A 22,523-nucleotide genomic window follows, 5' to 3' on the forward strand; every position below is an offset into this window, starting at 1 on the left:
TAGGAAGTCCAGAAGACAATAAAGGATCTTACAGAAGCTAGGGAGGATCTCATGCAGGAGAGGAATAACTTTTCTCTGGAAGTTGAAGAAATGGAGAAGGCCCTTGAGGAGGCAGAGATGCTCTTACTGGAATAGTGTATTTTTGTGTATTGTTTTTTGTATGTAATGTATATTTGTCTTGAGACTTTTAAAGTGTAAATCCAAAATAAAGTGATCAAATAAAATTGCACATATTTGTCATAGATAAGAGTTGTCATAGTTTACAGGTATTTCCAAAGAACATCAAAAGCTGGATTGTCTCGCATACATACAGGTATGAACATGATAAACAATGAATTATAACAAACTACAAATACCTGAAGTCTAAAGGCATGCCATTATCAAGGCTTCATTCAGTCCAATAACCTTTATTTAAAGGCTTTGGCTACTGGTAGTAAAGCTGACATGGGGGTTGAAGGTGTCAAAGTATGTGTTGATGATGGAATTTTTCTCGCTGCAGCTGGAGTCTTCAGTCTTTCCTATGAGCCCGCTGGTGTTGCAGTAATAGATGAACAGGAAGAAGCCTGGCAAGAGAGTTGTGAACATATTTATGTTGTACAGGTGCATCTCAGAAAATTAGAATATTGTGGAAAGCTAGTTATTTTCCGTAATTTAATTCAAAAAGGGAAACTTTAATATATTATAGATTTATTACACATGTAGGGAAATATTTCAAGGCTGATTGCCTCCATGCCACGCTCCACGCTGATGCAGTAATTTGTGTAAAAGGACCCCCCACCAAATATTGAGTGTATAAATGAACATGCTGTACAATCATAAAGATTAAAACAAAAAAGGCTTGAAATATTTCACTTTGTGTAATGGATCTAGAATACATGAAAGTTACATGACAATATTTTAATTTTCGGAGATGCACCTGTATATTTGTGTGACTGTTCCAACACACCAAGCTTATCATTAATCTATTTTTATTTTATTTTTAATTTTTCGTCTATTTAAAGTAAATATTCACTTGTGCCTCTGTCATAGTCACAGTGATCATTCACATTTAAACTGAAATCATGCATAGTTAGTGAGTTTGTCAGGGCGATGAAACCCAACCAGATTTTTTATTTTTATTTTAAACTTTATTATACATTTTTCAAATGAGTGCTTAAGTTATTACCTAAATCGCTTATCCTACCCACCTTGAAAGGAGTTGAGGATGGTGAAGATGTAGTAGGATGGCACCAGCATGGGCCCGTGGGCGAAGAAGGCAAAGCTCCATGTTATACCTAGCAAGCAGCACAGACCCAGGACCATGAAGATCTTCTTGGTGCGCGTGCCGAGCTGAGCGCTGCCCTTCAGATACACCATCCAGCGCAGCACCACGATCAAGGTGGTGAACGTGAAAAGGAAGACCAGGGCGTAGTAACCTATGTTCACTATGTAGTGGACATCACTGTCTATTATCCAGCACCTAGGTACAGCATGGAGGGAAGAAATGTTATGTTGCCTCTTGTAACACACAGTTGATCATATTGACTTTAAATTGATTAAATCTGAAGCTTGGCCGGGACTTTTATTTATTTATTTTTTTTTTTACAAAAAAAAACTTGTAGCACTGAAATGTAATTGCAACAAAGAACTGAGGTCCTAACAGGTAGGCTACTGTAAGGGTCTGTAAGTAAGTAATATAGATTTCAGTCTATACAATAGCCACTCAATTGTAACTCACATGATCACTTCCTTTCCCTCAGTGGGTTGAATGAATTGTTCGCCGTATTTCCCCATGCTGAAAATGGTGACCACAACCACACTTGGCAAGACTGAAAAGAGAATCATGGGGAAGAATTAACAGTTGAGTATTGATTGCTTTCAAGCATATAGCAGACTAGATATGGTGCTCACAGAGCACAGACCTCTGCCCCTGAATGCATTTTGTGGGCTCAGATCTCAATTGGCCCATGCTACACCCCTCCACTGAGTTTCATGAAAAGTAGTCTTAATAGTTTTTGCGTAATCAATCCAAAAATGAATGGAGGTGGATGGCCAGCCATGCTTGGACCCTTCCTGTACTTCGGAGCTGTTCCGAAATTTACTGGGCTCTAAGTTGGACCATGTTATACCCTTCTACTGGGTTTTGTGAAAATCGGTCTAGTAGTTTTTGCACAATCCTGCTCACAATCAAACTAACAAATGAACAAACACGCCACTGAAAACATTACCTCTTGCCCTACGCTGTCACTGGGACAGAGGTAAATATATCCACTTCAATAGTGCTTATACTAAGTACTACTGTATTCTGTTCCCTTTAAGTATGACATTCGTTTTTAGAGTATAAAAGATGTTTGAGAAAAGGCTTTTACTTTGGGGTGGACCGTCCCATTAACTCAGACCCCAAAGTACACATTCCTATACACACTCACCCCAACCGCCAATGCAGACTTTGAGCATGTAGCGAGGGATGGTGATGTTTCCAACCATGTAGATCTGCAGGCAGAGGTGAAAGGCCACCAAGGCAAACCAGGTGAAGGTGGTCAACATGGAGTAGTGCATGATGGCGGCCATTATCTGGCAACCCACATTGCTCCGGAGGTCAGCCACATACTGGTTGGTCAGGAAGGTGAGGTTCAGCAGAAACATAGCCAGGAAGAGCTGCATGAGGATCTGGGTGGCCTTGCTGGTCTTGGTCCTTCTAGGGTTTCAGAGTTTAAGGTCAAAGGGGACATTGATTTTTTATCTATGCACTCGGCTCAACCTTGTGACCTCAGGTCTAGGAACACTAATCTGGAGCATGCATTCGTACAGTAATTTTCTTGTGCAAAGTGGTTGAATTGTATTTCTAGTAGTTTGAAATTGTGTTTCTGTAGTTTTCTCTTGACTCACCACGAAAAGAAGCCCATGTTCAGTACACAGTACACTAGTCTAGAGATGTTAGGTGTTGGATAGGGACTGATGCTATCCCTCTTTTGAGCTGCCTCATCTGAGTATGTAAATCTACTTGGTAGTGTATCACATTTTCAAGCTGTGTGCTGGTCCATAATTATATATTTATACTGACAGCCTCTTAACCTGCCTCTGAATTACTGGTCTATCAATCGTCGGTCTATCAATGACATTTGATCACAATGACCTGGGAACTGACAGAGCTCTTTCTTAGGCATTAATATGGGGCGTCACAACATCAGCGCTACCTTAACAGGTAGTGCATGAAGAGAACCACAATCTGGAAGAACATGGACAAGCCACAGCCCACAGCGGTGATGTATGTGAGGTTGCTTAAGTCTGTGCTGGAGATGGTCCTGTTTGGAGGTGACTGAAAAAACAACGTACAACACAGGTAACCCATTCATTCATACAATATGGCTCTGCCATTTTGAAATTTGCAAATTTGGAAGAAACCAGAGCCATATACTTTTTTTTTTAGTATCCATATAAACTGCATGGCTTTGACTGAAAAGTTTATTTGAATTCATGGCTTTTGGTATATTAGTATGATATCTAGAAACATCCATCATCGCACCTTTAATGACAAAACTAACCATCAAACTGCTTTTAGGAAGGGACCTACCATTAGTACAGCAAAGAATGTTAAGTGTGTACACTGGCATCGAATTTCATGTCCCTGTGTGAAAGTCAAACAGCCATCTGCTGTCCAGTTAGGATGATTTCCTGTGAAAATAACTCATGGAATGTCACTTTTATTTCATAGTGTGAAAAGTCACAAAAGTAGCCACTTAGATTATTGTTATGAAACTAACTCATCAGAATGTGATACCTTGCATAAAAAACAAGAACGCAACAAAGCTTAAAGGAGTAGTAAAGGGAAAATCATGTTTAGCCCTGTTTTAAGGTTACTTATGATCATATACAATGGTTCAGATCAAAAAGTTGACAAAACTAGCAAGTCCAAAATTGCAACACAATACCTTCACCGTCCCATGACTGGCAAGATGGAGTGCCCCGCTCCTAATAAGAAATAATCAATAAATCATGAAAAACATGATCATCCCTTGAGCATGACACAGACTTTAAACAGAAAAAACAGCACACTCTCACACTATTTATCCCATTTCTAAAGGATTTTCCAAGTACAAACCCCAGTTACCTTATTTACGTTCCTATAACTTATATTTATTTTGTCTGTAAGATTAGCGATCGTGGATCCCATCTCAATTCCCAGCACCTCATTATTCAATACTGTGCTGTTTCTCAGATCCTAAGAGGAGAAAAGAGAGGTAAGTTGCACAGAATCACAATTACATCAATGTCTTTGTCCATTAAAATTATTTTCCCAATCCTAATTCTTGTAAAATGTTTTCCTCTTTTTATTTATTTTACCTTTGCCATGTTGGGGAACCGTAAAACACCAACGAATGAAGTTCCTTTGCTTAAATTGTACGCTTTCTCAAATGCTTCTTTTGAGATTGATACAGACCTGGAAAATTCACTCAATGTATCCCTGTTCTCTACAATCTGAAATGAAAATGGTAAAATGCTCTGTGTTTATCCAGAGGGAAGATATCACAGACCCCAATATACAAGCTTAAAGCTATAATCCTCTGTTGGTGAAACATCACTATGTTTAGACCCACCTGGCTAGCAACATCTGTTATTGTTGAACTATTATGATGATATCCATCAAATTAATTTGAGGGTTAAAGATGCTACATGTATGATTTTAGTTGTTTCTTCATATAGTATATATATTAGCAAACTAGCCAGGTTAAATCTGCAGGGTTGGTGAAGCGAATAGCTATCAAAGTATTTTCTTACAGATGTTATTGTGGGTGATTGTATTGCATATTGAGTTTCCATGGCCAGTCTTGGAAATGTGTGGCAAGGACATACTTGGATGTAGGAATAAACAAATTCAAATCTTGCATGTAGCACCTTTAATGTTCTCTGGGATTTGTTGTTGTTGTTGGTCCTTACTGATTAACTGGTACCTAACAACATTACTAGTGAAACTGGCTAGAAAAATATTTATTCTAAAATGTTTGTCTTTATTTTTTAGACCATTCGTTTGGCTGCGGGGCCTCACATGAGTAGTCTGTGTCTAGGTAGGACTAGCACTGGTAGTTGCAATTGAAAGAGACCATGCCAGCAGCCCTGGCTGACCATTTTGTTGGATGTTTGTAGCAGGAAGTTGAGACTACCCCTAAAGGTAAAGAAGGGGAATGCACCCACATTCATGGTGGAGTTGAAGGAGGCATAACCAAAGGAGACCTCACTGATATCCTCAACCTCTTTATGCTTCACAAGAATTCCAGTTACTGCCCCCATATCCACAGATGCCGAAGACTCATTCATTTGGGAGATGAGAGAGGAGATATCTTTCATAGCGTTGCTGTTGAGAGTTAAATACATTAAGTATGCACATCTAGGTTCGCAGAAAGTCATACTATGGCCCCACACATGGTACTGCGAAATCACTGTCTCTATCATCAAAGGCTAACGCAATCACCATTTGGGAATTTTTGTGCCACCTGCCAGGACAGGCACCTGCCTGTGCATTTTCCAGGATAGCGCAATGTTTCCCTCAAATGAAGTGGAGCTGTTAATGGAAGTGTTAGGAGGCAAAGCTCATCCATTCTTGCCATCAGGGAGGATGAGCTCAGGGAAGATTTTTTTCAAAGGGGGCGTGGGAAAATGTATTAAAGTCAAATCAATTGTTTTTATGCATATTGTCAAAACTAAGTAAAACCACCTGTCTGATATCAGATTGTTTCATTGAGCCATAGCGTCCCAATAATGTCCTACTTCAATGACTCGCCTCTACCAGTCTGCATATCTATACAGTATTTGCCGCCCCGCCCAGCTTGTTAAAAATAACAAGCAGCTATTTCTTGAGCCTCTCCAAATGCAGAACAGTCGAGGTATTTAAATAATAATCCCACCACCGAGCAACAAGGTCCCAACGTGAATTTGGACATTTTGTAAAAGTTTTCGACTTGCTAGTCGACTTGATGCAGTCAAAGTCGAAAACCTTTTCAAAATGACAATTTAACTTTTAAGCTTCTGGCCATTTTTAATGTTAGCTAGCTAGCTACCTCTGCTAACGTTAGCAAACTTGACAGTTATCGTCACAGCAAACAAGGAATTTAAAATGGGGACATTACGTCACTGTGTAGCACGTGCACGCAGATTGGTGACAAGGATGAAAACGTTCAGGTCGGCCGTCATTGAAGTGAATGCGATCGCCATCTCCTTGTTTATGACTTGTCATTTTAACAGGTTTAACTTCACAAATATGTGGGTAGTAAACATGTATTGATTAGCTGGCCATATGCCCCAAAAATACTATTATATTAAAATGTATTGTTTTCTTACGAAGCCAGGACTGGATCGATGTCACCTCCATCCTCAGTGTCAAACTGCATTGTGGGTGTTATATCCTCTCCGGGTGTTTTCACTGGGTTATCACAGTTGTAACAATTTTCAGTTGAATTTGTTACATTAACAATGTATTGGTTTTTTGTCTCTTGGTTTGTGAAAATACCTAAAGCAAGAAAACATTCTCAGTAAGTTAAAATTATTGTATTTAATGAGAGGATTTTGTGAGCAGGGTTTATGTTAATTTGAGTGTTTTGGAACATGAGTATTGTTAAAAAAGGAATGTGCTTACTTTGACAGGTTTTCTTTGAATATGCATCCTGTCCACATTTTTTGCGATTCAAACAAGTAATATTGCAATTGTCATTGACGTCACTTCCCTCTACAGCATATGCGTGTATGAAAGATTGATGAAAACTTTAGGTAAAGTTTGATCTAAGGAAGTCAAATTGAGACAAACCAGAACTAAAAGTGTATTTAACATTTGAATATATGTCTTCTCTCTGTCAAATCAAGTTGATTACATAGACAATTAAAGTAAACTACACAACCATAAAATGCTAGTATTTGATTGAGAAAAAAAAACATTCATAGTGTAAACATTTAATAAAATACAGCTTTGTATTGTATAACAGCATTATCCTCGGTAGGGCTGCACAATTAATCGTGTATTAATCGTTCTCACGATTTTGGCCTCTGCAACATGAAAAGCCACGATTAATGCAGTCTTGTGTTTTCCCGCTCCTTTAAAAGATTTTGGTTATTACTACAAATCACAAAAATGCGTTGAGAGCAGGGACGCCACTAGGATTTAAATACTGGGGGGGCTTAGTCCCAAGTGGAGTGTCTGTGCCAAATTATTTGGGGGGGCTGGAGAACATTTTAGAGGGGCCTCAGCCCTCCTAACATAGGCCTAGCAAGGTCCCTGATGGAGGACCAGGCAGACCAGCATACTGAATTGTTTAGCTGCTAAGAAGAGTGATTCACTAGTTCATTCACTGTTCAGGGAAATACAGAGGTTTATCCAGTTTATTTGAAAAAAATAAATATGTGCAGAGAGAGAACTGTTCTTGGTTTTTGTTTTGTTAATAGTAGTGATGATATTTGGTTAGGACAGAGCTACTGTTTGTTAAATCCACCTTTGTTTACCAGTCTTTCTGACCTCCAGGTGTGCAAAAACTACAGGTGAATCTAAATTTTCATGATCATGATTTCAAGTCATGATTGTGCAGCCCTACAGGTCAGACCTATCAAATATAGTTTGCTTCAGCAGTAGGTTCTTATTGTACATTACCTGTAATATAAAGTTGTGTTGCATTGCATTCTCCAAGTAATACACACAGCTCGAGTGAACGTGGACATTTGACAAGGTTCTTTGACATGAACAAAAGATAGGAATTGTTCATTTTCTGCAACCAAAAATGCTGCTTTTTCCACTTCTCTATTGATAGAATAAAGAATGAGTCAATTTCGGTCACATGCTGAAAGTATTTTGACACAGTAGAGCGTGCTCCTGACGTACTCACTGGGTGCATTTGAAGTGTCAAATGAAATTACACAATCATCTCTCTCGCAGGACCCTGTGAATAAAAATTGTCTTTATGACCATGATGTTGTATGGGTCACAGATTTAATCAATGATATTTAATAGATAGATAGATAGATAGATAGATAGATAGATAGATAGATAGATAGATAGATAGATAGATAGATAGATAGATAGATAGATAGATAGTAGGGGTGTAACGATACACTAATCTCACGATATGATACGATACACGATATTGGGTTGACGATAACGATACGATACGATACACTAAGGGCAGGTGTGAAGCGTTGCAGTAGCGCTGCTGTTCACACCAATAGTGCATTTCGCCACATTTCTACTCCAATACACTTTGTGAATTTAGAGCTTAACTGTTGTAATATCATGGATAGGCATAGAGAAAAGACGTGTTTGTTACCAGCGTTGTGTAGCCAGCGTTCCCTGATATTCAGTAAACATATCACGATATTGTTTTCACCTTGACGATACGTATTGTGACGTTTATGTATCGCAATATATTGTGGCACGATATATTGTTACACCCCTAATATATAGATATATAGATAGATAGATATATACATAGATAGATAGAAAGAAAGCTCAGAACAAACGCCCCTATGGGCACTATGCACTCGTTTTGACTGATGATAAGAGAACCACTGCTAGTCCAGACACTTACAGTAGCAAAAAAGCTTAGTGGATGCCTTAATAGACATTTGAATATAAGCCTACATCATTTAAGATATATATTAAATCTGATGAAAACAAAAAATAAATCAACAATAACATAAAATGTAATTGTAAAAAGGTGTTGTGTCAAATTATATATAATTTAGTTTACTGCTCCAGTTTTGAACTCACCACATGAGTCAAGTCCATCATTGGAATTTCCAGCAGGCGTCCTATCTACAAATAATTAAGATAAAGAAAATATATAATAAGTTATTCAATTAAATGAAACGCCTGGTTCACATACAACAGCCAATACAGTTTATAACTGTTCTAGAATGAAAATGTGTTTTCCTGGCTTGTCCTTACTGTTTACTAAATGAATGTTGTGCATGCTCATTTCTAAACAGCGGACAAACCTGACAGGAAATCTCAACATGCGACATTGTTGCCAAAGACAACATACCTGTATGGAAATACTTTGACAAGTATTCACTTTACCAACCCTGCAGATTTAACCTGGTTAATTTGTTAATATAGATGCAGTTTATAAGGAAACAACACATCTTACATTAAGTACAAGAAGACCAACTAGTAGAATAGAATCATTAGTAAATTCCCTGCATCGTTGCCACATCTGCATGATATCCTAAGGTATTGTGTCAGATTGTATGCAATTGCCATTAATTGATAAATTAACATTTTCTTAAAGGTCACCTATTATTCTCCTTTTCAACAAGTCTCTGGGCCCCCAAAACATGTATTTGACTATTTGTGCTGAAAATACCACTCAGATTAAAGGGGGACATTCACCACACATTATTTGGATTACATACTTATATTATGTGTATAGGCCTTTTTAAAATCACCATTAGTGTAGCTGTTTCCCTACAGGGAAGACGGAATCATGGAAAAACTTCAAATGGTAGTTGTTTTGCTCTGCTAAAGAGCTGCTGCACCCCACGTTTCACATTTTCAGAATTTGTCTGCCAACAAAAAAACTGACCGGGTCGTCTTATTTCCCAGTTTGTGTGTTAGTAGACCCACCAGAGACCCACATGTATGTACAAGGACTGAAATAGGGAGTTTTTCTTAATAGGAGACCTTTAATCTTCAACCTGTTTGAACTGAACTGACCTAAATGTGCCTCATCTTATACATACATATAACATGAATATGAAGAAAATTCCCTTCCTCTACCACACCAGTCTACTGCACCAGTTATTGTTCATAGTACTTTGGAACTCACCACATTGCTTAGGTTTTTTATTTAGGAGTCCAGAGTAGCCTTCGTCCACAATGAAAATACGCTTATCTCTTCCCCAACAATTGTCGAGATTGCAAGGCCCTACAAATAAATAACAAATGCAAGAACTGATTGTACCATTCCATTGAGTACATTGACACGTATTAGCCAGTTTAGTATGAAGTGCCAAATTACTCCATATGGAGATCATTAAATATAACTAGCTACTAGCTACCATTCTTACTAGCTAGATAGCATTCTTACTAACATTCTTACTAACTATACGGGGCGATGCTGCTAATCTGAGGTAGTCCCAGTCACTTCTGTAGGAACCTGCTGACTCCTTTCAAAGCCATCGACTGTGAAGAGATCTGAGCCTCATACACAAAGAGGTGCCAGAGGATCTGTGGGTTATGTTTACAAGACTATATTTCAGTGTTTATATAAGTACATTACATTCTGACCCTGATGTGGGACCGACACCTGATTCTTACCACAGCAAATCTGATGAAGATAAGAGAGAGAGAGTTCTCAGGTTATGGGCTTTTTTGTCACCTTTCCCCTATCCGGACTGGCCTAATTTGTCTCTTTTCAGAGATCGGGGTAGGTCTAAAGAATAACCCCCAAAAATCTTGTGGTTTGTTCTAACTCTGGTATATTATAGGGGTACATAAAAATTCAGAGGGCCCTTCCTGTAGCTCTTTTGGTGCTTGTTCTAAAGGATTCTGTGTTATTTTCACAACATAGATCAGATGACTCTTATTAAAGCAATTTGATCTTATTGGATAGATCAGAGATATATAGAGTATAGGTCATATATGTTCTCCAACCGTAACAAAGTTAGTCATGCCGTTAGGTCTGTGGGTTTGATTTGGTCATGCAGATCTGCGCTCTCTAAGCACGGCCAATCAGTGATCGCAGAAGTAGAGAGAGATGCTGTGGAGATTCACGATCATCAGCTGAGAATTTACTTTTTAACATTTCAACAACTGTACATGCTGATGACATGCATCATGGGTGCTGGACGATGGGTTCACTGTGCAGTGTGCACTAGTTCTCATCAGCAGGGGGCGCTCAACAGGATAGTAAAACTGAAATAGGGGCATATATTTATTTTTAAGGATGACAATGACCCAAAGCACACAGCCAAAGCTACACCGGAGTGGCTAAGGAACAAGAAGGTGAATGTACTTGAGTGGCCAAGTCAGAGTTCCGACCTGAATCCAACTGAAAATCTGGCCATCAACTCCCCACACAACTTCACTGAGCTTGAACAATTTTGTAAAGAAGAATGAGCAAACATTGCCCAGTCTAGGTGTGTAAATTTGGTAGAAAGCTGAACAGAAAGTAGAACCTGTAATTGCTGCCAAAAGTGCTTCCACCAAATATTAGCACAGGGTGAACACCAACTATCCAACTAGTTCTATATATTTTTTCGAATGGATTGATTTTTTCTGACTTGGAAGTTGTAGGTTCCAATGTGTAAATAAAGGTGTAAAAAGTTTGATTTGATCCATTTAAAATTCACACTGTAAAGCAATGAAAGATGAAACAGTCTACAGTTGTTGTCAGAATTCAAGATTGAAACATTCCCATTAGGAGGGACATAACACAATACCTTATTTAAAAAATATGTTTTATGCATAGATCTATATGTAATGCAGGCTTTTTACTGTATAGGCACTGACTGTAGGCCTACTGTTGTCATTTTATATAGATGCACTCAACACTGAAAATAGGTCAACAATCTTCAGCTGAACACAATGTAGCTTTTATAAAACACAGTCATTATGGATTTTCTACTCACAAACAGAAAAGATCCAACAAAAAGCGACCAACAACAACAAAGCCAACGGTCTCTTTAGTGCCATGGTCCAAGAAGCTCCTCTCTGTATCAACAGAAAAGTAGATCACGTTTGAAACTTACTTTGGGCTATTAAACAAGCACCTTTAAACCAAGTTGTCTCATTTGTTGATATTTTTAACTATAATATAGCCTACTGTGAAGACAAAAGGGAGAGATATTTGTAGTCTTACCTGTGGTAGACTATATAATTCAGTGACTAGAAGAAACGCAGGCGTTTGAAGCTTTCACTGATGTGACGGCATGAGAATAACGTCCAGACCTATGTAAATTTGCATGGTGAAATTTACCTTGCAAACTCACACACTGGTTGGTGACATTTTATTTGCAAACTCAGCCTCTGAACGGGTCGCTGTTTACTTTCATGCAAACAATACACAATAATCTTCCCAGTCAGTGACAGAGGTCAGTCCAAAGATAGCTGTAGATTTGTTTAGATGTAAAGCGGGTGTCACTGACTGCTCGAGGCTTGTGAATATCTGCCTGGAACAAAGGCCTAAATAAAATACAGTATGATACATGAATACATTATATGATTTAGTTTTATTAATCTGGATCTGGTAAAAAATATGTGTGAGAGCGACCGAATCCGCTGAAAAATTGAACATTATTCCAAACAGCATCTGGTGCAAACTAAATAAGTGGAATAAAAGTGGACCATCGGGTGAGAAAACAGCCTCAGACCCTATCAGACCATGGCCTAGCCCTCAGACCCTATCAGACCATGGCCTAGCCCTCAGACCCTATCAGACCATGGCCTAGCCCTCAGACCCTATCAGACCATGGCCTAGCCCTCAGACCTTCAGACCTCAGTCGAGAAAAAAAGAACATCAGATGTTTCTCCAGTAGATGGCAGTGTAATTTATGAAGAGAGCCGGACATCCAGCGAACAATCTTCTTCTGCTGTTGAAAATGTAAACACACAACAACTCAAAAACCCGCATTCACACTTTTCTCCGCGAGTATCCGTCATCGGCGAGTTCAACATGCACAGCTAACATTTCAAAGCAAACATATAGTTCCTACTTTACGTTAACTACTTAATTCGATTTGGAAAAGTCTCTTTGCTTGCTAGCATTAACTTCAACGTATCATTGTTGTTCTCACATCTGTTGTCTGTTTTCTTGATGCAGCGAAATCACTGACGTTATCACTAGCCTATACGTGCTCCACCGGGTCCCGTGTCCTGTCAACTGACTAATAGAAGGGGTCAGCTGTCTGTCTGCTTAGCCAGTTCAACGTGTCCGTTTAAACCAACTTGGACCCTTGCTTTATAACTAAAGAGGTCACCTCTTCTAAGCAAGCAGATGCCACCGCGTAGTGCTAGTGGCAGAAGAACTCAAAGGTAAGAATGGATTTTCTTTTGGCAGCTGACATAGGAGCAATGGCACATTTGAGTGTTTTCACTGAGTGAGAACTAGCCTGCCTCATTCAGTTATAAAAAGTAGGCCTAGTAACGCTAGGACTCACAATCTGGGTCTATGAAGAAATACCCTCACTCCATTGATTTATATATAGCCTACTGCCTGTTCCAGTTAGCAAACCGCTGCCCTCCAAAACTTGCGGAACTGAGAAAAATGACTGTTTGCCTCTAGGACCTTTTGCAGTTACTGTAAATCCGACCATCTATTTTCTCCAAAATAGAACATATTAGAGTGAAGATATTTGTACATATTATAATGTTATAATAACTCATTTTCGACCAAAATTGAAGTGGCTTTTTCCTTTGTACTAGCAGCACGGTGAACTTTGCGACTTGGTTACTAAACGGCTAGCAGATTTGCATTGAAGATATCAGTCATAAAATGTAACATGCATGTAATAAAATTCTCTTTCTTTTTCCAAGGCCTAGATTAGACTGGAAGTTTGTGCAGCGACTGTTCAGTATACAACGTGTCCTCTTTCCATCATGGTCCAGTCAGAACGTGCTGATGTTTGGAACGCTGCTTGTCGTCACACTCACAGGTGGTTCCCTCAAGGCTTGTGAATGAATGAATGAATACTTGTGGGTTTAAGGAATTGTGACTAGTTTCCTAATGAGTGCCAACAACCAGTATTGATTTGATTTCTAATGTAGTTGTAGCCTACTGTTAGTTGGTCTGCTTGATACAGACAGGACATAGTTTTAGATATTGAACAATACAGAAAAATCATCTTGTCTTATTGAGCGAAAATGGTTGATAGTTAAAGGGTTGACTTTAGACATGTGTGCACCTATTTATTCATATATTTCTACTTCTATATGGCTTTCAACCATCAATTCCTGTTAAGTCGAAAACAGAATAGTTAGGTTATTTACAATTTTATTGTCCAGTTTTTCAAACTGACTTTTACCTGGACATCAATTACACAAGCATAGTACAAGCCTCCAAGTTTCCCCTACAAGGGTTGGGATGAACCAACTATATTTGCTTAATCAGTTTTGCAAATTACTCTTAAAAATGTGCCGACTCGTCTTCTCTCCTCAGAACAGCTGATCATTTACCAAGTGGGCGTCATTCCGAGCCAGTTCTACGAGGTTCTCTCTAACAAGGACTATGGAGGATTTAGGAGTCTTGTGGGGTTAGCGGCCCTGCTTATACTGCTGAACTCCACTGTGAGTGTCTTGGTTGGGGAGTGGGGGCACTTAGCATTACTCAGCACAGCTGTCAATCTGGAACACTCAGTGGGGTTTTCCGACATGTTTTCATGTTGCTACTTACGCTTGTGACTCATCTTGACTCCTCTAATCTTTACATCTTCATCCTGTAATGTACAGTAGGCCTGTAATATACAGACCCATCTCCACCTATTTTTGTAGTTCCAAAAACATCTGACTGAATTTGAAGATGTTACATTGTCAGCAGGATTCACCGAGACTGAGAGACATATTTTACTGTAGATTCAGAGAAGCTTTCTCGAGTCAATACTTTGCAAATACGGCTTATGGCCTTTTTCTGTATGCCACACTTTGCTACCGTACGTAAGGCCGATGTGTTTCTGGTGATATATTATGATTCTATTGTCTGTCCTTCTTGTCCCCTCCAGCTGAAGAGTATGGACCAGTACATCTGCAGTCAGATGTATGTGAGCTGGAGGAAGTCGCTGACGGAGAGTTTACACAAGGCTTACTTCCAAGGCAGGGTTTACTACACACTCAATGTGCTCAGGGAGGACATTGATAACCCGTATGTGTACACACACAGACACACACACACACACACACACACACACACACACACACACACACACACAGACTTTTTGTGTTGCTTTCCCCCCTATTGTACTTCATGTGAGTTTTGCGGTAGATCGTGTGTTTTGTTATTGTTGCATGTTGCGTTCGTGTATTCTCAGAGACCAGCGGATCAGCCAAGACGCAGAGAGGTTATGTAAGCAGATGAGCACGATGGCTAGCAGGCTAATCGTGTCACCTTTCACCCTGACGTACTACACCTACCACTGCTTCCACAGGTTAGCATAGGGTCAAATCCAGGAGGCAGATGTACAGTACTCAGCAATTCTGTCTGCAGTACTTATGTAATGCAGATTCCGGAGCTATTTCTCATCATCCCTCAAACTCAGCACTGAATAGTTCAGTCAAGTATACAGTAGATTTTAAAATATTTTGAGAAGAAAAGAATTTGAACAAAAGATAGAGATTGTGAAAGACAAATTCTGTATATCACATAATGCCTTTTCCTCAATTATTTCCCTGCAGCACTGGTTGGATCGGTCCTGTTAGTATCTTTGGATATTTTGTGATTGGGACTATTGCCAACAAAGTACTGATGGGGCCCATTGTGTCAACGCTGTATGAGCAGGAGAAACTGGAGGGAGACTTCAGGTACAATGCTCTCCAAATGTTGACGTCATTAGGGAAATCATTGAAACGTATTAACAAAACAGTAAGACAAATGTATAATGTGACACGCTCAAGTGTTGTGCCATTGGGAAAGACATTGTAAAACGATTAAGTCATAGAACTCAAGTCACAGTCACTTATAAAGGAAGTGTATATTGTAGACTTTGGCCTGAGGTTGCTTTCAAGTGGAATTTCTGATATCAGCTGAAGAAAACGTTCATTATAAATTAACTTAACAGGTCAAAGGACATTTCAAACATCAAAAGGTTTAGAGATTGTTTTTACTTTTACAAGGTTCAAGCACATGCAGATCCGGGTGAACGCTGAGTCTGCTGCATTTTACAGGTCAGTCAGCCATATTTGTAATAACCTCATTTACAGTTCCAAATCATTGTATTTGTGTTTTATGATTGCTTGATTGCCTCGGTGTGTGTGTGTGTGTGTGTGTGTGTGTGTGTGTGTGTATAGAGCTGGAAAAGTGGAGCACATGCGGACTGATCGCAGATTACAGACATTGCTGCATACTCAGAAGAGCCTGATGAACAAGGAACTCTGGCTTTACAGTACGACTAACTACACACTCACACAAGTCCTTTACAGTATGACCAACTACACACTCACAAGTCCTTTACAGTATGACCAACTACACACTCACACAAGTCCTTTACAGTACGACCAACTACACACTCACACAAGTCCTTTACAGTACGACCAACTACAAACTCACACAAGTCCTTTACAGTACGACCAACTACACACTCACACAAGTCCTTTACAGTACGACCAACTAAACACTCACACAAGTCCTTCAACAATTTTTTTCTATTTTACTACAGTGACATATTTACCTGCAAATCGCTCTCCTCTCCTCTCCTCTCCTCTCCTCTCCTCTCCTCTCCTCTCCTCTCCTCTCCTCTCCTCTCCTCTCCTCTCCTCTCCTCTCCTCTCCTCTCCTCTCCTCTCCTCTCCTCTCCTCTCCTCCCCTCTCCTCTCCTCTCAGTTGGGGTGAACACCTTTGACTACCTGGGTGGCTTCCTCAGTTACATCGTCATAGCGATCCCCATCTTCACCGGGGTCTATGATGGCCTGGGCCCTGGCGAGCTCAGTGCTCTCATCAGTAAGGTACGCTAGTACGCAGTCCACCCTGGCGAGCTCAGTGCTCTCATCAGTAAGGTACGCTAGTACGCAGTGCACCCTCCGCTTTGAGTATTTAGACAGCATGAAAGGGGGGAGGGCCGCAAGCAATGGGGCAGAACAGCACAGAAATCCCAGCAGCCGGGATACATAGGTTACAGACGGCAGCTTCACAGCCTGAATTACTGTTTTATACAGGCCCAATATTTGATGGTGATGATAATGATTACTTATGTGTTATACATACTGGCAAGGTGTATTTTTTGTATATGTAGAAATAAAGGTAAACATCTGTCTTGTTCTTGCACTGTTTATTATTATTATTATTATTATTTATTGTAATGCACCAACAGACCAAGGCAAATTCCTCATAGGTTCAAACCTACTTGGCTTAATACAAATCTGAATCTGAGTAAACCTTTGATTTTGGAGAAACTTGTCCCTGTAATTCTACATCTGGCCACCAGGTGGTAATATATATCATAATCTGACAGACATATTCAAGTCAACATGTAGAGTGGGCAATAAAATACAGGTTATACAGGTACAGGTTGTAGTGAATCTATGTTTAAACGCTCATTCACCATGGAGCTTGCGTTTTTGTGGCCATTTTTCGAGTTTAGTCCTCTCTCTCTCTCTCTCTCCCTCTCTCTCTCTCTCTCTCTCTCTCTCTCTCAGAATGCCTTTGTTTGCATCTACCTGATAAATGGCTTCACTCAGCTGATAGACCTGTCAACCACTCTGTCAGATGTGGCTGGTTACACCCACAGGTACCACAGTGCATTCTAATCACCTTGGAAAGTGTGTGTGTGCGAGTGTGTGTGTGTCTGTGTGTGTGTGCGTGTATGTATGAGTGCATGTTCCTATGAGAATGTGTGAGATCCTGTTCTTCAATTAAAGGTGTGTGTGTGTGTGTGTGTGTGTGTGTGTGTGTGTCATGGACAGGATCGGGGAGCTAAGGGAGGTGATGGATGACATCTTGAGGAGGCAGTGTGACTATGACCCCGCGTCAGGGGAGAGTTACGACTTTGACAGGTAGACCTATTTTAGGTTAGATTATTTTAAAGATAATTTCTATCCCTTTAACTAGTTATCTAAGTATGTAATAACTAATGGACCTGTAATTGTAAATATCCATCATGAGAAATTCATGTCTTTTTGTTGTTTTTGTCGAACGCAAATGGTGAAAAAAACACGCAAGTGTAACATCTATGCATGCGTTTGTGTCCACAACCGACTCTGACCGACTGAGCGATGTCCTTCAGTGACCTAGAGATCCATGCCGGCCCAGTGGACACAGCCTTCATCCTGGACCGCCTGTCCTACAAGTCCCCCTTCTCTGACGAGCTCCTGGTGGAGGACCTGAGTGTGAAGATCAGCCAGGGCTCCCACATGCTGGTAGTGGGAAACACGGGCACCGGCAAGACGTCCCTGCTTAGGGTCCTGAACCGCCTCTGGGAAGCCCAGAGTGGTGAGTAGGGCTGGGTATCGATTCGAATCTCAAGATTCGATTCCGATTCACAAGGTTCAGAATCGATTATCTCGATTCGATTCAATATCGATTCGGTTAGTGTTACTAAAACCTTTTATTTTTTATTTTTTAGCTGTAACCTTAATTACATGACTGCCAAGTTATGTAACACATCAATACTAGGGCTGGGTATCGATACTGATTTCCAAAAATGAATGAATGAATGAATCATTGAATGAATTGATGAACTATTCATTCCTTCATTTATTCATTCATTCATTAAGTAAAAGATCGATTTTGGAATTCATGAATCGATTCTGAATCATTTGATTAATAGATTTTTTTTAACCCAGCTCTAGTAGCAATAAATGATGGAGAGAGAGAGATGGTGAGGAACAGAGGGGCAGGTAAAGTAGGCGAGAGAAAGCCCGAGGAATGGAGGAGGAGATATTTAGGGTTGGGTTTAAGTTGATATACTGGTAAAAAAAAAAAAAAATTGGCATAATTAGTACTAATGCGCTATTGACCCCTAATAACCCAGGAGTTACAAGCTGCTGCATTCTCTGAACAGCCGTTACCTTATGCAGTCCTTGTGTTTCCTACGTAGACCGTACATGGTCTGTCTGATGCTTACCAATCATTTTGTCCCTGTGCGTGCGTGCGTGGTGGGGGGCCGTTCCCAGGTTTCGTCCAGATGACCTCGTTTTTCGGGCCCAGGGGGATCCTCTTCCTGCCTCAGAAGCCCTACCTGACCGATGGGACACTCAGAGAGCAGGTATCCGTCTGAGCATCACCACGGCAACACAAACTAGTACATGTGTAGCTGTCGTTGTTGCACTGGCGGCCATCTTGTCAAAGGTGTTGATGCATTGTGTTGTGCAGCATCGAAAGATTTACAAATTGCATTTACCCATTATAACACCATGCATCTTGCCGCAGTTGTCTTTATCTGGGAACTGGGAGCAATGGGTTTAGTTACAGTATTAACAATATTCTCTTCAAAATGATTTGACCTCTTGCTCTTCAGGTGATCTACCCCCTGAAGGAGATATACCCTGTATCAGGTATGGTTGGAGATAATTAAATGAAAATGCAATTTACTGTAGAGTATTGAAATTGATTGTCCTTTGTCAGTAGAGACAAAAAAAATCAGTCAGGATTATTTATTGACCCCACAATAGACGCAACCTCCCAATCATTGGGGCCTAATGGCTGCATGTTTGCAGGGTCAGTGGACGACGAAAGAATCATACAGTATCTGAAACTGGCAGGAGTGGTGAGTATATTTAAATTAGCCTACTTCTGTAGTATTCTATAAATGCCAAACCATACATTGTGTTTTGTTTAAAACTTGTCCTAACATGAACTCTGTCTGTCTGTCTGTTCTAGTCTAGTCTTCTGAAGAGGACAGGGGGGCTGGACAATGAGGTGGACTGGAATTGGTGAGTAAGGAGGAAACTAGAGAGACGGTCCTATTCTTCTTCTTCTTATTCTATGCGATACGCTACTCGATACGCCCTCAGAATACCAGCTTGGGCGGTGAAGTGGCACAGATTCTATTATGTAGTATGCGGAGCGCAGCGATTCAATGTAATATTTGAGTCTGGAGAGAGACTAATGCCAGGCTCACACTACAGGATATTTAAAATCCTAACCAATTTCGAAATCGGGTTACATCACGCACATAAGGAGAATCTTAACAGATATTCTTGCGCTTCTCAAACAAGCACACACAGCAAGATTTGAAAATAACGGCTCATCACACTACAGGATCTTATCGTACCCGAGGGAGCAGCGAACCACTGGTCTCGCCGTCTCACTTGTAAAGTCGGGACGTAATAATCTTAAATATCAAACATGTTTGATATTATCGGGGCTGCCCCGATGGGTCTGCGAGCCGATCGGGAGGTATAAAATTGGATCTGTAAACCCCTCACATTACAAGATAATCGGCCCCGACCAACGTTCCAGACCAGATTTCTCCTCCGATTGTCGGGAGGGGTGAATCGGGGATAAATCGGCCTAAAAATCCTGTAGTCTGAGCCCGGCATAACACTCCATACACGTTCTCTTATATATTTGAGTCTGGAGAGAGACTAACTCCATACACGTTCTCTTATATATTTCAGTCTGGAGAGAGACTAACTCCATACACGTTCTCTTATATATTTGAGTCTGGAGAGAGACTAACTCCATACACGTTCTCTTATATATTTGAGTCTGGAGAGAGACTAACTCCATACACGTTCTCTTATATATTTGGAAGGCAGAGGTTCTCAGACAGATTGAGTGTTCCATGTTTGGCATTGGGGCGTTTTTGTGAAGGTAGTTATTGACCTGTCGGCGTTTTATTACATTACATTAGTCATTTAGCAGACGCTTTTATCCAAAGCAACTAACAATAATTGCATTTAACGTAGGAAAGCCAATGTACTACTACTTGCCAGAACTCGGTGTGCAAGAACAAGTGCATCTCCTTTCTAAAACAAGTGACAAAGAGCATAATCTAGTGCTGAAGGCAGTGAAAGTGCAAGAATAGCAATCTAAAATACAACAGGTGCTTAAGAGGGTGGATCATTGTAGTACTTCTTGAAGAGATGTGTTTTGAGACGAAAGAGTATCTTTATCTAGTCAAACTATTTTATTTAGAACCCCTCCCCCGTTCTCTCTCCACCTCCCTCTCTGCAGGTACGACGTCCTGTCGCCGGGGGAGATGCAAAGGCTCAGCTTTGCCCGTCTCTTCTACCTGCAGCCCAAATACGCAGGTCAGCGCTCCCGCCAACAGCTTTGCTAAGCTATGCTAAGCTATGTTAGGCTTTGCTAAGCTATGTTAGGCTTTGCTAAGATATGCTAAACTATGTTAGGCTTTGCTAAGATATGCAAAGCTATGTTAGGCTTTGCTAAAATATGCTAAGCTATGCTAAGCTACCATAGTTTCAAATGCACCTTCCGTTCAAAACCAGGATGTATGTGAATGATGACTCTACTAGTGTTACACAGGGCTGGAATGAATTCCATCTCAGCATTATGTATATGAATTGTAACCAAGTGTTTTTTTTTTTTTACAGTGAACATTACTCTCTCAAAGGACACAAATAGCTGAGAACGATGAACTTTTTGTTTGATACAGATGAAAATGACAGGCCGAGATGTAGATGTCATCTCCTGAATATGGGTACTACAGAGTGCCACACTTCCTTGCTGGCCTGTTGTGTTTCAGTGTTGGATGAGGCCACCAGTGCGTTGACGGAGGAGGCTGAAGGACAGCTGTACCGCGCCTGTAAGCAGCTGGGGATGACTCTGGTCAGTCTGGGCCACCGTAGCAGCCTGGAGAAGGTGAAACTACAAACTGAGACCTGACCAAACTGAACCACCCAACTGAGATAGAGAAAGCATTCACACACAGTTCGAATTACCTGATTGTAAAATACTAAGAAATTGTAAAATTCAAAGAAATTTCGCCAGCAGAAATACTTTTTGTGACCCATTTGATCAAACAGCAGTGTTTACAGCATGAATGAGAAAATTACAGTATTGCAGTGACCAACATTTTTCATGATAAATGGATGGTCTTTAGCTATTAGAAAGCAGCACAGTCACAATACTTTTGGCCGCAGAGGATATTATAGTAAGTAGACCGTTGTGCTCGACGGGAACTGAGCTGTGTCCGTCTTCCCCTGACCAGCACCATGACGTCCTGCTGAAGCTGTGTGGGGAGGGCCGCTGGGAGCTGACCAAGCTGAGGACTGACTGACCAGTTTCCACAGGAGCGCAGTCAGCCGTTAAGTGCCTTCATACAGCGTCTGGTAGTACGGGATGTGAACGCAGCTTACCTGCCATTGAAAACACGACTTAAGGGAAGAGAAATTACAGCTGGACTAAAATCGTGTCTTATTATTGTATTGTTTTTGTGAAATGATTGTGACTTACCTTTTTGTACCACGATTAAATTTGTATTTGAAATGATGCCTCTTTTCTCTCTCTTGGTTCATGTTGGTGTATATCATGTATATCTAATTAAAATTATACTTAGATTTAAAATAGAAATACAGATATGCTATTATACAGGTTGGGGGGAGGGGGATGACATGTACTTAAATTTGATGTTGCACATTACACCCGTGACAAATTGAATGTGAATTAATGGTTAATGATTTAATGTTTTCAGCTTCATAAATCACTTCATGATATACAGTAACATGCAGGCAGCATCGTCTTCAACATTATGCAAGACAGCAGTCCCAGATTTAAAATGTTAATGAGCTACATATATACATGCATATATACACTGAGTGTAATGCAAACCTAACTACAGGCACAACAAGAATAGAGAACAAATATATTTGCTTGGCTTATCTGGAACGTGATCTTAGAAAGCTTTATTCAAATACTGTCCCAGCTAGTTTTATGGGATGGGTCATTTTTTGTGCGCTG

The 22,523-nt window shown here is 40.3% G+C and overlaps 2 protein-coding genes across 5 annotated transcripts; one reads left to right on the plus strand and one right to left on the minus strand.

Annotated features, from left to right (window-relative positions):
- Positions 1-304: 304 nt before the first annotated feature.
- On the minus strand, positions 305-11,891 carry adgrg11 (adhesion G protein-coupled receptor G11). The gene is made up of 18 exons (XM_084440174.1): positions 11,817-11,891; positions 11,587-11,668; positions 9,783-9,881; positions 8,726-8,770; positions 7,845-7,898; positions 7,613-7,759; positions 6,611-6,700; positions 6,316-6,484; positions 5,173-5,332; positions 4,324-4,458; positions 4,091-4,201; positions 3,912-3,951; positions 3,554-3,654; positions 3,177-3,298; positions 2,409-2,677; positions 1,718-1,808; positions 1,188-1,459; positions 305-563 (listed from the first exon to the last, which is right to left on the minus strand). Exons 2-18 carry the CDS (start codon positions 11,648-11,650, stop codon positions 412-414), a joined length of 2,121 nt encoding a protein of 706 aa, XP_084296300.1. The 5' UTR covers positions 11,651-11,668; positions 11,817-11,891; the 3' UTR covers positions 305-411.
- Positions 11,892-12,622: 731 nt separating this feature from the next.
- abcd4 (ATP-binding cassette, sub-family D (ALD), member 4) lies at positions 12,623-22,020 on the plus strand. Of its 4 annotated transcripts, none has more exons than XM_084440361.1 (19): positions 12,623-12,988; positions 13,490-13,608; positions 14,112-14,239; positions 14,671-14,810; positions 14,977-15,093; positions 15,341-15,466; positions 15,779-15,829; positions 15,953-16,047; positions 16,485-16,606; positions 17,297-17,388; positions 17,564-17,653; positions 17,884-18,089; positions 18,773-18,864; positions 19,117-19,153; positions 19,271-19,365; positions 19,479-19,531; positions 20,778-20,854; positions 21,310-21,425; positions 21,775-22,020. In XM_084440361.1, the coding sequence occupies exons 1-19, from the start codon at positions 12,951-12,953 to the stop codon at positions 21,841-21,843; spliced, it is 1,863 nt and encodes a 620-aa protein (XP_084296487.1). In that variant the 5' UTR covers positions 12,623-12,950; the 3' UTR covers positions 21,844-22,020. The 4 variants fall into 4 exon arrangements, 3 of the variants coding, with proteins under 3 accessions (XP_084296487.1, XP_084296488.1, XP_084296489.1); XM_084440362.1 differs by having other exon boundaries at positions 19,316-19,365; XM_084440363.1 differs by having other exon boundaries at positions 19,322-19,365.
- Positions 22,021-22,523: the final 503 nt, after the last annotated feature.

Source organism: Borostomias antarcticus (genome assembly GCF_949987555.1).
Source record: "Borostomias antarcticus genome assembly, chromosome: 6".
NCBI classification, from domain to species: domain Eukaryota; kingdom Metazoa; phylum Chordata; class Actinopteri; order Stomiiformes; family Stomiidae; genus Borostomias; species Borostomias antarcticus.